The sequence below is a fragment of the Podarcis vaucheri genome (genome assembly GCF_965113315.1).
Source record: "Podarcis vaucheri genome assembly, chromosome: 12".
Lineage (NCBI taxonomy): Eukaryota > Metazoa > Chordata > Lepidosauria > Squamata > Lacertidae > Podarcis > Podarcis vaucheri.
The window spans coordinates 60624305-60640799 of NC_138750.1; the positions used below are offsets into that span (position 1 = coordinate 60624305).

The window sequence follows — 16495 nt, forward strand, 5'->3', positions numbered from 1 at the left end:
ATACCTGGCTTTCAGGTGCTGAAATGAAACCAACTGCAGGAACAGGGACCTAGCCCACTTTTAACTGCTTTGTTCAGATTCAATTTCACATTCATTTTTAATTGTCTTGTTACCTCCCTAAGCCTTCCAGAGGAGTGGAAAAATGGGAGGGATGGAGGAGATTCTCCCCTAATGTCTTTGCTGCAGCCCAGCCCAGGCAGAGATTCATTTTGCTCCTTGCCCTCTGTATCGCCTCTCCCGCTCTCAACCTGAAAATGGGTTCTCTGCCTTCTTCTTATGCGGGGTAGAGTTATGAAAAGGCTGACATGTAGGGTTTGAAAAACCGTAGTTTGAAAAGCCACATCAGACATCGCTGACCAATGTCTAGAATGGATCTTCAAACAAGATATTGCACAAAACAATAGATAAGCTTTGTTTATCAAGCCATTATTGATGGTCTTTGGAGAAGAAGCACAGATCATCGAATTAAACCTCTCTCTGTTATTATCACTTGATGATTTCAAACCAGGAAGCTCAGAACCCCAAGCCTTTATCTGGAGACATGTAAAAAGAAGAAAACAACTTGCCTGTCATCTGGTCGTTTGGTGCCTCGTTCATACGCCGACGGGGGTGACAAAGAATCTCTGCGTTTTTTCTTTTCCTTGCTCTGACTTTGCCTTTCGGGGTCCCGTTCTCTGCTCAGGTTTTTTGGGGTAGCGGCTGGGTCTCGGCCTGCTGACTCTCTCCCACGATCTGCTGTCAAAAACAGGCAGAAGTTGTTAGCGTGGCTTATGTCAACCACCAGAGACGCAAGATCTTCCCAGAAAAAAAGATTTCCTAGCCACGAGAGGGAAGTTATCTGTATAGGGTATGATCCAGCCAAACTTAAGCCATTTTAAGTTATTTCAGAATGCTAAACTCTTCTTTGAATGAACTTCGTGCAATACTGAAGTGCGTAACACTGGGTGGATTGTTCCTGTTCGTATTTTAGATCTACAAGAGGTTTTGATTTATTTTTTAAAAATCCTCATAATACAGCTCTACTTTTAAAATTTCTGTTTACCTGCTTAAGAAAACGACTGTGGTTCATACATCATGATAAACCACAGCAAGCCTTGGGCTCACCTCATTCTCCTTTGGTGTAGCCACACGGAGTCTGAAGGCTTTTGCTTCTGTTCTTGAATAACCTCAGCTTATAGTTTTGTTTGAAGTGGGTTTGTTTGAAACAAACCATGGTTGAGATTTAGAGCAGCTTGTCAAGTAAGGACAAAAGGAGAAGCTGCAGTTAAATCTTTAAAAAGCGTACAAATGCCTTGCAGCTACATTGAAAAGGATCTAGAGCAGTACATGTGAAAAGAATCTAGGAGTCTTGGTTGACCACAAACTTGACATGAGCCAACAGTGTAACGTGGCAGCTAAAAAAGCCAATGCAATTCTGGGCCTCATCAATAGGAGTATAGCATCTAGATCAAGGGAAGTAATAGTGCCACTGTATTCTGCTCTGGTCAGACCTCACCTGGAGTACTGTGTCCAGTTCTGGGCACCACAGTTCAAGAAGGACACTGACAAACTGGAACGTGTCCAGAGGAGGGCAACCAAAATGGTCAAAGGCCTGGAAACGATGCCTTATGAGGAACGGCTAAGGGAGCTGGGCATGTTTAGCCTGGAGAAGAGGAGGTTAAGGGGTGATATGATAGCCATGTTCAAATATATAAAAGGATGTCACATAGAGGAGGGAGAAAGGTTGTTTTCTGCTGCTCCAGAGAAGCAGACACAGAGCAATGGATCCAAACTACAAGAAAGAAGATTCCACCTAAACATTAGGAAGAACTTCTTGACAGTAAGAGCTGTTTGACAGTGGAATTTGCTGCCAACGAGTATGGTGGAGTCTCCTTCTTTGGAGGTCTTTAAGCAGAGGCTTGACAACCATATGTCAGGAGTGCTCTGATGGTGTTTCCTGCTTGGCAGGGGGTTGGACTCGATGGCCCTTGTGGTCTCTTCCAACTCTATGATTCTATACATTGAAAAGGAACTAGAGCACAGGCTTCAGCAAGTCTGAGGCTTGCTTCAGCTTGTTTCTATTATGATAAACCATGGTTTTGTGGTCAATTGATACTATAAAATATTTTGTTTTAACTCAAGTTTGATTCCCAGGCTCCTGCCTCCATTTAGGCCACGAAGCCTCAACTTTTTGGGCAGAACTTGCAGATCTGAAGCTGCAATAAACTGGAGGCGTGCTTGCAGTATTTCTGATCTTGGTCAAATTACAGACTATGCAGAAAGTCTCTAAACCTGGGGAATTAAACACTATGCCATTTACTTCTTTGTTCTGTTCCAAATAATCATTTGTAGACTGGTAGCCCTCATGGACTTGTACGCGAAAGTAGAATATTGTTCTCAGTGTGGAGAAGCAAGAAATGTATGTGTTTGGGAAAGACAGCCACCAACCCAAGGAACTCGCAGAGCAATTCTGTGCATGTCAATAATCCAGATGTCGAGAATATTTAGTTCCAAGTAAAGGGGCAAAGGATTGAGGAAGGGTTTTAACAATCAACACACTCTTCGTTGGCTCTTTGGAGTTGCTTCACCCACAACAGTTTTCTTTATTAAGAGACTGAGTTATGAAATCAGGAAGTCCCTGGTGCAAATGTCACCTCCACTGTGAATTCACTATGTGACCTTTGGGCATGTCATAGCTTTTGTTCCCCTCCTTGACCCCCCCAGAATCTGATCTGGAACATGGAGATAATAATACTGACCTAGCATACAGAAGTGAGCCAAAAGAATCACACTAAGGTAATTTATATGGAGTGCATTCAACACCCTCAATTGTAAATCATTATTTAAGTCCCGTCTGTACACCTGAAGGCAAGCCACGTTAGCTCATGTATTTAAATATCTAACAAAATGTATATACCATTTGATTGTACATAAACCCCTAAATGGATGACAAAATAACCCAAATGTTAAAACTGTCAGTAAAAGACAAAGTTAAAAGGTTTTTTTTTAAAAAAAAATATGATAACCAAGAATCGGCTAAAAACAGATTAAAACACTTGCTAATTTCTATGTATCTGCATAGGCTTGTCTAAACAAAGATCTTTTTAGGTCCAAAAAAAGAGTACAGAGAAGATACCTGACTGATGCTGATATATTTTATTTAACCAAATCTATATAAGGATTTATGGTACGTGGGTGGAGCTGTGGTCTAAACCACAGAGCCTAGGGCTTGCCGATCAGAAGGTTGGCGGTTCGAATCCCCGTGACGGGGTGAGCTCCCGTTGCTCTGTCCATGCTCCTGCCCACCTAACAGTTCGAAAGCACGTCAAAGTGCAAGTAGATAAATAGGTACTGCTATGGCAGGAAGATAAGCGCAGTTTCCGTGCACTGCTCTGGTTCGCCAAAATGGCTTAGTCATGTTGGCCACATGACCCGGAAGCTGTACGCCAGCTCCCTCGGCCAGTAAAGCGAGATGAGCGCCGCAACCCCAGAGTCATCCGCGACTGGACCTAATGGTCAGGCGTACCTTTACCTTTATATAAGGATTTATATTTAAATGTAGGGATATCTTGACTTGCAAGGAACTCTGAGAAATGGTTTTTCAAATTCTCTTTTTGCTCCTGCTAAGGAACAAGTGCTGATTAACACTAGAGCTTGAACCACGTGCCACCTCTAAGCCTGTCCTCCTCCCTGGTCTCAGGGAAGTCTTCTGTGGTCAAGCAAGGCTATGCTGTTTCAGTTGAGCCACAGGAAGAGAGCAACGAAGGAAGAGAAGGATAGAACAAAGGAGCCATCCCTATAAAGTCATGTAGCACTAATGAATCACAGAGTGCTTTTAAGGAAGTTCTACTCAATGGCCTTCTTCTCAACCTGATCGATACCCAAAGAAGAGCATCTACGAGTACGTACCAGTGGTCTCCTTCTCCGCTTGGCTCTTCTTCGGGATTCTGTACACCTCCTGCAAAAACAAGTCACAGAAACTAAGTCAGGTTCGGCGGCTGACTTAGGCCAAATTCATATGCACAGGGCACATGAAGGAATCACAACTACAGAATCCTAAGCATTTCCTCAAAAGATATTTAAAGACCATGGCTGCATCCTAGTGATCCTTCAAGCCATGGCTTGGGGAAACTGCCAATGAACCAAAAGCTTTAGCAGATGCCCCTCCAGCTGCCTCCGTTCTTGCACTATAGTTTGGACATAACGGAAAACCATGGTTTGGATGGCAATTGGCCAGAAGTACAGCCCCTACCCTGTATCAAAGAAAGAGAGAGGGAGGGAGGGGGAAGAAGGAAGAAGCTAAAGGCCATGGCTTGATCACAATCCTCTGACCTATAGATTGGTGCAGACATGGGAGAGCCTGAGAGCTACATTCCCTTCTTCCAGAGGTGGGACTAGATGCAAAAGCAAGTGGAGGAACTGAAATTATATCCATTTACAGTAGGCTAAGGGACGTGGGACCGGGACGCGGGTGGCGCTGTGGGTAAAAGCCTCAGTGCCTAGGGCTTGCCGATCGAAAGGTCGGCGGTTCGAATCCCCGCGGCGGGGTGCGCTCCCGCTGCTCGGTCCCAGTGCCTGCCAACCTAGCAGTTCGAAAGCACCCCCGGGTGCAAGTAGATAAATAGGTACCGCTTACCAGCGGGAAGGTAAACGGCGTTCCGTGTGCTGCGCTGGCTCGCCAGATGCAGCTTTGTCACGCTGGCCACGTGACCCGGAAGTGTCTCCGGACAGCGCTGGCCCCCGGCCTCTTGAGTGAGATGGGCGCACAAACCCCAGAGTCTGTCAAGACTGGCCCGTTCGGGCAGGGGTACCTTTACCTTTACCTTTTAAGGGACGTGGGTGGCGCTGTGGGTAAAACCTCAGCGCCTAGGACTTGCCGATCGTATGGTCGGCGGTTCGAGTCCCCGTGGCGGGGTGAGCTCCCGTCGTTCGGTCCCAGCTCCTGCCCACCTAGCAGTTCGAAAGCACTCTTAAGTACAAGTAGATAAAAAGGTACCGCTTTATAGCGGGAAGGCAAACGGCGTTTCCGTGTGCTGCGCTGGTGCTGGCTCGCCAGAGCAGCTTTGTCACGCTGGCCACGTGACCCGGAAGTGTCTCCAGTCAGTGCTGGCCCCCGGCCTCTTAAGCGAGATGGGCGCGCAACCCCAGAGTCAGACACGACTGGTCCGTATGGGCAGGGGTACCTTTACCTTTACAGTAGGCTAGGTTTTACACACACTCATACACCCCTTTCTATCCCCCACCCAGGTGAACAAGAGGCGTAGTTCAAACATGTAATTCAACTAGGAAAAAGCAGAGCTGTGGCCTGGGAAGGGTTCTGGGGGTCAGATAGGTTGTATTCACCCCCTGTGCCTGAAGTTAAGGATCATCTGATTTCATTAAGAGTTAGGGGAACTGTTGTGAAGGGGGATGGAACTGTGGCCATTTGTCACCCAAAGGCACCAGTGACCCTCATCTCAGCTTTTGCAATTAATCCAGAATGCGGCAGCTAGACTGGTGACTGGCAGTGGCCGCCGAGACCATATAACACTAGTCCTGAAAGATCTTCATTGGCTCCCAGTACGTTTCTGAGCACAAATCAAAGTGCTGGAGCTGACCTTTCAAGCCCTAAAAGGCCTCGGTCCAGTATACCTGCAGGAGCGTCTCCACCCCCATCATCCAGCCCGGACACTGAGGTCCAGCTCCGAGGGCCTTCTGGCGGTTACCTCCCTGCGAGAAGTGAGGTTACAGGGAACCAGGCAGAGGGCCGTCTCGGTAGTGGCGCCTGCCCTGTGGAATGCCCTCCCAGGAGATGTCAAGGCAATAAACAACTATTTTACTTTTAAAGACAACTGAAGGTGGCCCTGTTTAGGGAAGTTTTTAATGTCTGACGCTGTATTGTTTTTAATATTCGGCTGGAAGCCGCCCAGAGTGGCTGGGGAAACTCAGCCAGATGGGTGGGGTATAAATAAATTATTATTATTATTATTATTATTATTATTATTATTATTATTATTATTATTTGCTTGTTCATGCTGCTGGAACAGGCACAGAGGGCCATTATCATACCTAGATTTGGAAGTGACCAACCTTGTGAGCTCCCCAACTTTCAAGGGCTGAACAGAGGGAACAGCAAATTGCTGTCTGTGTAAGCCCTTTCTTTATACTTATTTTATCCCTATACTATGCCCCCTATGCTCAACAGCAAGGAAGTATAGGGCAGGGTTAAGGATTGGGGGGCGGGGGGGGGGAAGAGAGGGCGCTTGAATGTAACATTAAATTAGTATTGGATTTGTTGTTAGCAGACAGAGGATCATTTGTTGTCCTTTAAAAACCAAAGCGAGCAGGCGGGTGGTGATCTCCTCTGAGCCTCAGAGGACAGGGTTAGAGAGAACAAAGTCAAGAGTCATTAATTGTAAAATTAAAACAGAAAATTAAAGCTCTCCTCAGGGAGGCTTGCCTGGCACCTTCATCACATATCTCTAGGTGCCAGGCAAATACTTTTCTCTTTAACCAGGCGTTTGGCTGATTAGCATTCTATGTCCTTTTGTGTTTGTGGGGAGGGTTATTTGGTTTTGTTTTCTTTTTATTATGTATTTTATTTTATTTTATGTGTGTGTGTGTGTGCGTGCGGGTATGTATGTATGTGTGTGTGTGTGTGTGTGTGTGTATATATATATATATATATATATATATATATATATATATATGCTTTCGTAGATTTTCACGGGTACAGGAATGCAGGTTTTGGTGTCTTCATATATATATATATATATATATATATATATATATATATATATATATATATATATTTGCTTTCGTAGATTTTCACGGGTACAGGAATGCAGGTTTTGGTGTCTTCGGGTGTCTTCCCGTGTAAGAGTCGGGGTGTCTGTGCGACGTTTCGACGAGGTCTCACTCGTCATCTTCAGGCTGGTGCTTTCGGCTTCTTGTTACTGGAACAGAGCAGAATCTGGTGTTTGAGTTCCTATAAATACTGTTGAGGGGTGTGGTGTATAGCCTCCAACGTTCTGGGCAGAGAGGAAGTTCCTAGATTAGTGTGCCTTTTCTTCTTTTGTTCCTTAATTACTTGAGGGATATATGTTTATGTTGTGAATCGCCCTGAGATTTTTAGATGATGGATGGTATACAAATCAAATCAAATAATAAAGCCGAACAATTCTGAATAGAAGGAGGAAATGGGAGATTGCTGGCATTAGCTTGGAGAAAGCGGAATGGAAGAGTGCAAGGCTACGCAGCACATTGTGTCAACCATTTTAGTTTTGGGATGACTAGTTGGGGCTACATTCTGCTAATCAGCAGCGATCAGCGTGTGTGGCATTTTACAAAGTACAAGAACAGAACCCTGATGCAGGGATTGAAAGGACTTTACAATCTCTAATTTGGTATCTGAAGAAGTGTGCATGCACACGAAAGCTTACACCAAGAACAAGCTTAGTTGGTCTCTAAGGTGCTACTGGACAATTTTAAATATATATATATATATATTGACAAAGAAGAGTGTGTACCTATTTCCGTTTCCCTAGAAACAAGTGGTCCCTACAGATGTTGTTGGACCAGTTCCAGGCAACGGTTCAGGAAGGATGGAGGTTGTATACCAACATCTGAAAGCAGACAGGTTCCACAAGAACAGATCACAGCCATGTTCACACCAGATCTCCCCTGGCTAAGCTGTTGAAGGGCTCAAAACCCAACTTTTGATGGTACCTTCCCTCTTAGAGGGTATCAGCTACAGCCCCTCTTGAACAAAGGTGGCTGCAAAGGGGGAGGCCTCTAAGAAATCTTCTCTTTCTCTAAGTTTGCCGGTTCGGAATTGCTGTTTCACGTGTTACAGCTGCTTGCCAAGGAATGTGTGGGGTTTTGTTTCTGACACAGCAGCTACTGGGGTGAGTAGAAAAGGCTGTCAGGTCTTATTCAGCCAGTGATCTGCGGGTTGGTCACCCATGACCCATGTCCTAGGACAGGTGTGGAAACCTTGGGTCCTCCAGATGTTTTTGGACTGCAACTACCACTTGCCCCCTAATGGTATGGTCAGGGATGATGGGACTTGTAGTCATGCAATATCTGGCTCCCCATCTATACCCCAGGAGGTTGTTGAGACAGGGTGGTCAACAGCCCACCCAGTCCAGCATCCCGTTTTCACAGTGGCCAACCAGATAACCATGGAAAGCCTGCAAAAGCGGGACCTCAGCACTCTCCCCACTTGTAATTTCCAGCAACTGGTATACAGATGCATAATACCTCTAACCATGGAAGAACAGCATAGACTTTACGGCTAGTAGGCACAGATAGAATTGTCAGTACGCCTTTGAGCGACTGGGCTCAGTAACTGGTTCTGCCCTGACTGGGCTAGGTGACTGGAGACCTTCCCATCCTGGAAAGCAGGTCTCAGTGCACTGGACTCACAACTGTGCATTGTGAGCACTAACCCCAGCAGAGTATAAACAAAGCGGAAGCTTGCTGTGAAGCATAACTTCTTTTACAGTGGTGCCTCGCAAGACGAAAAGAATCCGTTCTGTGATTCTCTTCGTCTAGCGGTTTTTTGGTCTTGCCAAGCAAGCCCATTGACGGATTAGAGGATTAGCGCTATTAGCGGCTTATCAGCTTATCGGATCAGCTGATAAGCGGCTTAGAAAAAGGGGGGAGGGGAAAAATCCCGCAGGAACTCGCAAGACATTTTCGTCTTGCGAAGCAAGCCCATAGGAGATTCGTTTTGCGAAGCACCTCCAAAACGGAAAACTCTTTCGTCTAGCGAGTTTTCCGTCTTGCGAGGCATTCGTCTTGCGGGGCACCACTGTATTTCTAATAGCTACTACAAGCTAAGAACTAAAGAGCTACTGGCTTGCATAAGTGTTACAGCTCCCACGCAGCCATCTAATCACTACAGGTTCCACATGAACAGATCACAGCCACGTTCTTCAACCAGGGCAGGAAGACACCAGATCTTCCCTGGCTAAGCTGTTGAAGGGCTCAAAACACAGACTCCACACAGAGTCAGGCAGGAACGGAAGAAGCGAAGAGCAGTTTCCGCCCCCTCCTTTCTGAAAACATCCTATCAGGAGATTCTCGCAATGGGAGGGGGGCGGAAATATCAACATTCTCCCCCTTTTCATACCAACCATTGCAGAATCTAACACATTTGCAATCTATGTACATACAGAGCCATTTGTTCCCTGTTAACAACTTTGGTTAGTGCATCGGCAGGTATTTCTTTCCCTGGCATATAGGACACTTTCACATGAATTTGTCTAGTCCTCTTTTAAAGTCATACAAGTTCCCAGGTGTAAGGAAATCTTCGCCTAAAAAGATACGCCTTGCACAGCAATGTATTTATTACCTTTGATCACTTTTATCTGGAGCTAGCAGCCATCACTTCGTAACTGTAGGACTTCACAGGTCATAGAATCATAGAAACATAGAGTTGGAATAGACCACAAGGGCCATCGAGTCCAACCCCCTGCCAAGCAGGAAACACCATCAGAGCACTCCTGCTTTCTTTAAGTCATGTTTAAGCCATAAGGTGTAGTTTAATTTGTATATGAAATGAAAATAGGTGCCTCTGTCGGGTGGCTTCAACTTCTCTCTCTCTCTCTCTCTCTCTCTCTCTCGCTAGGTCAGATCCCTCAAACCTTGTCCTTAAAATACATAACACTAATTAGGAAATGTATCCTGTCCCATCTCCAATATAACAATTCACCCTATAGAATCATAAAGAAAAAAACCCATACTTCTAACACTGGACAATTCCAAAATACAAATATCCATATGGTTTTACAAAAAAGTGTAAATACAAAGGCAACATTTAAAACAGTTGGAAAAAATATTAGTTTGAAAGGTCAAATAGAAGCCAATACCAATAAAATAAAATAAAATAAAATAAAATAAAATAAAATAAAGTATACTGGAAGAGAGATGTTCCTTTTCTCCAAAACTGAGCTGAAGGTCATAGAATTGTAAAATACCACAAGGGTTATCTAGCTCAACCCCCATAATGCAGGGATCTTTTTGCCCACTGGGGGGCTCAAACGCACAACTGTGAGATTAAGGGTCTCACACTCTACTGACTGAGCTATCCAGCTGTTGTAACGGGCATGGAAATAGACACTGTCTAACGGGTGGCGCTGTGGGTTAAACCACAGAGCCTAGGACTTGCTGATCAGAAGGTCGGCGGTTCGAATCCCCGCAACAGGGTGAGCTCCCGTTGCTCGGTCCCTGCTCCTGCCAACCTGGCAGTTTCAAAGCACGTCAAAGTGCAAGTAGATAAATAGGTACGGGAAGGTAAACGGCGTTTCCGTGCGCTGCTCTGGTTCGCCAGAAGCGGCTTAGTCCTGCTGGCCACATGACCCGGAAGCTGTACACCGGCTCCCTCGGCCAATAAAGCGAGATGAGCGCCGCAACCCCAGAGTCGGCCACGACTGGACCTAATGGTCAGGGGTCCCTTTACCTTTACCTGGAGCTAGCAGCCATCACTTCGTAACCGTAGGACTTCACAGTTCATAGAATTGTAAAAGACCACAAGGGTTATCTAGCTCAACCCCTGTAATGCAGGAATCTTTTGCCCACTGGGAGGCTCAAACGCACAACCGTGAGATTAAGGGTCTCACACTCTACTGACTGAGCTATCCAGCTGTTGTAACAGGCATGGAAATAGACACCGTCTAACTGGATCTGACCAGATAAATTCATCTAGTCCCAAGTGGCTCGGAGCGATTTGTCTTCCATCACAGGAACCTGCCTGAACCTTGTGGTCACCTTCTTCCGCCTCTCTCCCTGCCATCTAAAGTTAGACAAGTGGTGACTGGAAGGAGGGACTTCGTAGCTGTGGTACTCAGCTTGTTAAACACGCTTCCCAGAAAGTCTCCCCTCACCTGGCTCTAACTCTGATGGGCAATATTGCACAAGACAACTTTCTAGGTTCCACCTTGGTTTCCTCATCAGTTTCACGTTTACATTTAGTTTTTATTTATTTTGACTTGTGCTTTTTAAAGAACTCTTCTTTCCTCGGCTTTTAAAGCAACCTTTTGGATTATTTGTGCCTCTTCCTATCTGTGGCATTCATCTTAGTTTACTCGATTACAGTTGGTTTAACTAAACTCCAACCTTCCTAAAGAGACACAATATTCCTCTTCCCTTTGACTAATCCCCTTGTTTATTTTTATTTTTTTACCAGTTCCCATTCTGTATTAGACTGTCTGGGCAATTTCCACCATTCATGTGTGTGGAATCAAGAGCTCCTTTCACTTCTGTGTAGGGCTTGATAGACCAGAAGACTTGTTTAGATTCCCCACCAGACGTTTCATGACGTTTGTTTTACACATATAGTAGCCATGCAGTATAGAAACTATTCTTTTTTTTTTTTTTGAGAAAAACAAGCCAAAAGCCACCTTGGACTTAATTAATGCCACTTTCCTTCAGCGGTTCTCAACCGGTGGGTCCCCAGATGTTGTTGGACTACAACTCCCATCATCCCTGAGCTCTGGCCTTGCTAGCTAGGGGTGATGGGAGTTGTAGTTCAACAACATCTGGGGACCCACAGGTTGAGAAAGGCTGCTTTAGATCCCGGCCTCTTTCTGTGCCATGACTCAAGCTGACCTTTACCTGGTCTGAGGATACTTTGAAGTCAGCCATTGTGCCAGGACAGCGGTCAACTGAGTGGAGATGCCTGATAGCAGATATGCTTTTTCTCTTGGAATTTCTACCCGCAGTAGTTTCGGGGAAGAGTTTCTTTCAGGATTCCTAATTTTTTTTCACACACTGCACCTTTTCCCGCAATAAGCAATACCATTTTCAACGCAGGCTACTCTTTCATTTCTATAGATTATACACCCAGGGATGACTGTGCAATAGGTTTCTCATTTGACCACTTTTCAAACCCACTTTCAAAACCCTGCATTTTCAACCGTGCTACCATGTGAATGTCTACTCAGAAGCAAGTCACGCTGAGTTTGATGGGCCTTATTCCTACGTAAAATGCACAGACTGCTGCCTAATTCACCAGTACAGTGGTACCTCGGGTTAAGAACTTAATTCGTTCCGGAGGTCATTTCTTAACCTGAAACTGTTCTTAACCTGAAGCACCACTTTAGCTAATGGGGCCTCCTGCTGCCGCCGCGCCACCGCTGCACGATTTCTGTTCTCATCCTGAAGCAAAGTTCCTAACCCGAGGTACTATTTCTGGGTTAGCGGAGTCTGTAACCTGAAGCATCTGTAACCTGATGCGTATGTAACCCGAGGTACCACTGTATTGGCTTTCTAGCTTCCTGCATTTGCTTCTACATTCCATCTCCCTTTAAATACCCTTTTGCGTTCCTTTGTCAATTTGGGCTTTAAAAAAACCACCACTTGGCTCTATAATTTATGCATGCCTATTCACCTTTTCTGCCCAACGACTGCTCAAAGCGCTGCCTCAATCACGGTACTGCCAGCAGCCATTTAAATAATCTTGCCTTGCCCAATCCCCATTCACACATTGCATGTTACACCAAAAGTGTAAACTGAAAAGATCAGGCTGTTTATGAGGATGAGCAATGCCACATGTTAACAAGCTCAAAGCAACTCTGCGTTGAGGATTCGTTTGTTAAGATTTTATTTAATGGCCCTTAAAATTCCACTGCAAGTAATATTACACATGCCAATTAAATACTGTTATCTGCTCTGAGCTTTGGGGAACATGATTAAATCTAAACCAATTAAACAAATGAAAACTGTTAACAGGAAAACCAGTTTACGTTTGTATTTGTAATGCAGACACGATTACTTTTCTGCTCTGTGTCCTCATCAGAAACAACTTATACCTCCTCACTATAAAGGACAACTACTAGTCAGTTGGGATGTAACCTAAGGCAACTTGTCTTTATTTTTCGACATAGAAGCATCCACAAAACATTTAACATAACAAAAAACCCAAGAGGGAAACATCGAACATTTTAGCTTTATACATTAACCTTATTATTTAAATCTGGAGTGACTGCTTAAGAATTATTACAAATAAAAGCAAAGGCTCCAATATAGACTGTCTCCATGTGACCTATGTGGTTACCCTGTTTCCCCAAATTTCTGAAACAAAGCACACAGAGAGGTCCACGCAATAAACTCCTTCTTCTGCCTCACTATTGTTGCTGAAAGGCCAAATAGAAATATATTGCAGTAGAATCGAAGGCTGAGGAAACTGTATCAAGGCTGAAAAAATTACTGTTTGAAAATACAGTGGTGCCCCGCAAGACGAATGCCTCGCAATTCGGAAAACTTGCTAGACGAAAGAGTTTTCCGTTTTGGAGGTGCTTCGCAAAACGAATTTCCTATGGGCTTGCTTCGCAAGACGACAATGTCTTGCGAGTTCCTGCTGGTTTTTTTCCCTCCCCCCTTTTTCTAAGCCGCTTATCAGCTGACCCGATCAGCAGATAAGCCGCTAAAAGCGCTAATCCGTCAATGGGCTTGCTTCGCAAGACGAAAAAACCGCTAGACAAGAGAATCACAGAACGGATTCTTTTCGTCTTGCGAGGCACCACTGTAAACTTTAAAAACTTAGTACAAAAAAGGGGTGGGTGGGGGAATCCTTTGGCCACATGGGGAAAATGTCTCCCACTACCCCTGGGGGAAATGAAAGATTACTCTGCAAAATGAGACACACCCATAGTGCAGGGTAGGCAAGTGAATTTATAAGTCCTATTTTCTTCCCTATTATTATTTTCTTCCTCCACACCCAACATGCTTAGCGCCCTCCTTCTGACAGCTATGGGGATTGGGGTATATTTAGATTGCCATTAACACAAAAGCAGGGTTTGTGTGTAATTTCATATGCTCTTCATGCTTTCTTCATTCTACTTTCTCTCCCCCCCCCCCCAAGCATTCAACTGGTTTGCACCATAAACCACAACAACAACAAAAGACACCTTATCTTTGGCACAAGCCATACAAAACCTTAGCACACTGGAGCTACAAACTAGTTTTTAGCTTATAGATAAAACAGAAACACACAGGGCATGACTTAATGCCAAAGTAACACACAGGTATGGGAGAAGGAGTTGGAAAACTGCCTTCGCTTTTCCATCCTGAAGAATTCCTGGTCTTGGAAAGGCTGCTCAACAGAACAGTCTTTGCATTGTTTTTCAGCCCAAGCTACTGCCTTTCTCCCTTATGTATACTTTCCAGTTTCAGATCTGTCTTACAACAACCGCCTAAGAGAGTACGAAGCCGTATAAAAATCCATACGGATTTCTGTAGAAATATGCTAAAAGCTTGCTCCACTAGTCAGTAGACAAGGTAATTGCTTTGTCCCCAACAGCAGCAATGAGCTGTTTTGCTATTTAAGCTCTTCCCACTTACACACCTCTCTCGTAACGTTTTAAAGCAGGCTTCCTCAACCTCAGCCCTCCAGATGTTTGAGACTACAATTCCCATCATCCCTGACCACTGGTCCTGCTAGCTAGGGATCATGGGAGTTGTAGGCCAAAAACATCTGGAGGGCTGAGGCTGAGAAAGCCTGTTTCAAAGGCTTGAAATTCTGGGGTGCAACACTAATCAATCTCTGGCTTGTCTAACAAAAGAGTATTGGGCTTTTAAAAAAAAAAAAGAATGAGAAGTTCTTGTAAACTTTTACAAGAACTGGAAGTCGGGAGCTCCTCAAGCTTCCTAAATAAAAGATGAACAAATAACCTGCTTTAAAGACCCTCACCATTTTAACCAGGAAGTGTTAGTATTAAATGGGCCCAGGCCAGTTCAACATGGGCTGGTGGGACAAATTCCATGGCATAAGAATTTAGACTGCCAGAGACAGTCCCGAAATGGGGCCGATGCCTTAAACACTGTTATGCCACACATGTTCAAGGGATTATAATGCTAGCACGCAGCAACCTGCCCATAAAGCAGTTTAACAGCTCCAGATTTGCCCTCCCTGCCGTGCCTTTAATGTATCTTAAGAGCAAATAGCTTGACCTGGGATAGCTATGACTATAACCATAACCTAGGCTCTCTCAAGCATCACTGTGCAGCCCCCTGTGTGGAATGCCAGCACAGCCAACAGCTGCGAGGAGTTGCCACATCGGCCAACTGAAAGCAACAAAGTGGAGGAAGGGAATGGGAAGGGTGCGCAGTAAATGGACCAAAATGGGGGCAGAGAGCGCCAATTACTGCCTATGAAACCATTTTTACAAAGAAACCTATAATCCCTAAGCCGTTACCAGACCAGTAACACAACCGGCACATCTGAAGCAAAGCCTAAATCCAATATATGACTGAGGACTAAAACGCCACTTCTGTGTTGGTAGTTCAAAGAGTAAAAAGAAAAAAGAGACCTTGAAATGCCCCCCAAAATGGCTACGCCTTGAGGAAGTTCTAACTTCCAGGTTGCTGTTAACTCTGATCTCTTCCTAAAGCATCCCTTCATACAGTGGTGCCTCGCAAGAGGAAAAGAATCCATTCTGTGATTCTCTTCGCCTAGCAGTTTTTTTGTCTTGCGAAGCAAGCCCATTGACGGATTAGAGGATTAGCGCTATTAGCGGCTTTTAGCGGCTTATCAGCTTATCGGATCAGCTGATAAGTGGCTTAGCGGCTTAGAAAAAGGGGGGGAAAGGGAAAAAAACCCGCAGGAACTCGCAAGACATTTTCGTCTTGCGAAGCAAGCCCGTAGAAGATACGTTTTGCGAAGCACCTCCAAAACGGAAAACTCTTTCGTCTAGCGAGTTTTCCGTCTTGCGAGGCATTCGTCTTGCGGGGCACCACTCTACCTGCATGAGTAACTGAGTGACTGCGAGGGTACCATCCTGCTATGCACACACAGCACAAAACTAGCCTCAAGGAAACAGGCTGAACTAATCCAGCTCCAGCCTTATTCCGGCCAGTGATGTACTTCCATGTTCCCGCCAGAAAATAAGAACCAGAGCCGCTAACTGCCTGATTACCACACTACTACCTACAGATTGATTAAATTGGTCCTCATGCTGAGCTGAAAGCATAATTTCCCGATCCATCAAATTATTCCAGTGAAAGAGGTGAGCGCCTCACACGGTTTGTGGCCACAGATGCCCACCGGATTGTCGTTCAAATCCAGAGGGGTGGACAGCAATGGAACCATTATCCATCATACCTTAAGAGATGTTGTGATTCCCTCCCCGACAATGCCTCAAAGTTTCATCCGTCCTTCCTGGGGGACTTACCTGTTTTACTCCTATGCCCAAACGAGAACTGGTCAAATGGCAGGTCTCCGTGTGAGCTAAACGAAGCGCTATGCTGGTTTTTAGCCATTTCCTGTTGCATGTCTAAACCAGTTCGGAGCACATTTTCAGCACAGGGAGACACATGCAGCATTTCCGAAGTCGGCAGGAAACGCTTGCAGAAACCCGTGCTGAAAACGTACCCGGTCTGGGGTTTTGTGTGTGTGTTGCGTGTGGCTGCAGTGGGTTGTGTGCTGCCTTTTGCTGGTGTTCCTCCTGGAATTCAAGCCCATGAAGGCCTTGAATGCTCAAAAGCCGCAGCAGCTGTCTTTTGTGTGAAGAGGTATATATAGATATATATATAG

The 16495-nt window shown here is 45.1% G+C and overlaps 1 protein-coding gene and 1 long non-coding RNA gene across 4 annotated transcripts in view; one reads left to right on the plus strand and one right to left on the minus strand.

The window, feature by feature from the left end:
* The window catches only part of SETD2 (SET domain containing 2, histone lysine methyltransferase), an 89540-nt gene that overhangs the window by 16847 nt on the left and 56198 nt on the right, over positions 1 to 16495 (minus strand). Inside the window, exons 14-15 of one of the 3 annotated variants that reach the window (XM_082192096.1) lie at positions 3889 to 3937; positions 567 to 732 (exon numbers count right to left, since the gene is read on the minus strand). In XM_082192096.1, the coding sequence (XP_082048222.1) occupies positions 567 to 732; positions 3889 to 3937 (215 nt within the window). Of the gene's footprint in view, positions 1 to 566; positions 736 to 3888; positions 3938 to 16495 lie in introns of those variants that run through there. The other 2 variants (XM_082192095.1, XR_014212213.1) reach the window with 2 other exon arrangements.
* Positions 12795 to 15829, plus strand: LOC309515101. Its single transcript, XR_014212268.1, has 3 exons — positions 12795 to 13172; positions 13481 to 15367; positions 15714 to 15829. It is a non-coding gene; the product is annotated as an uncharacterized lncRNA (long non-coding RNA).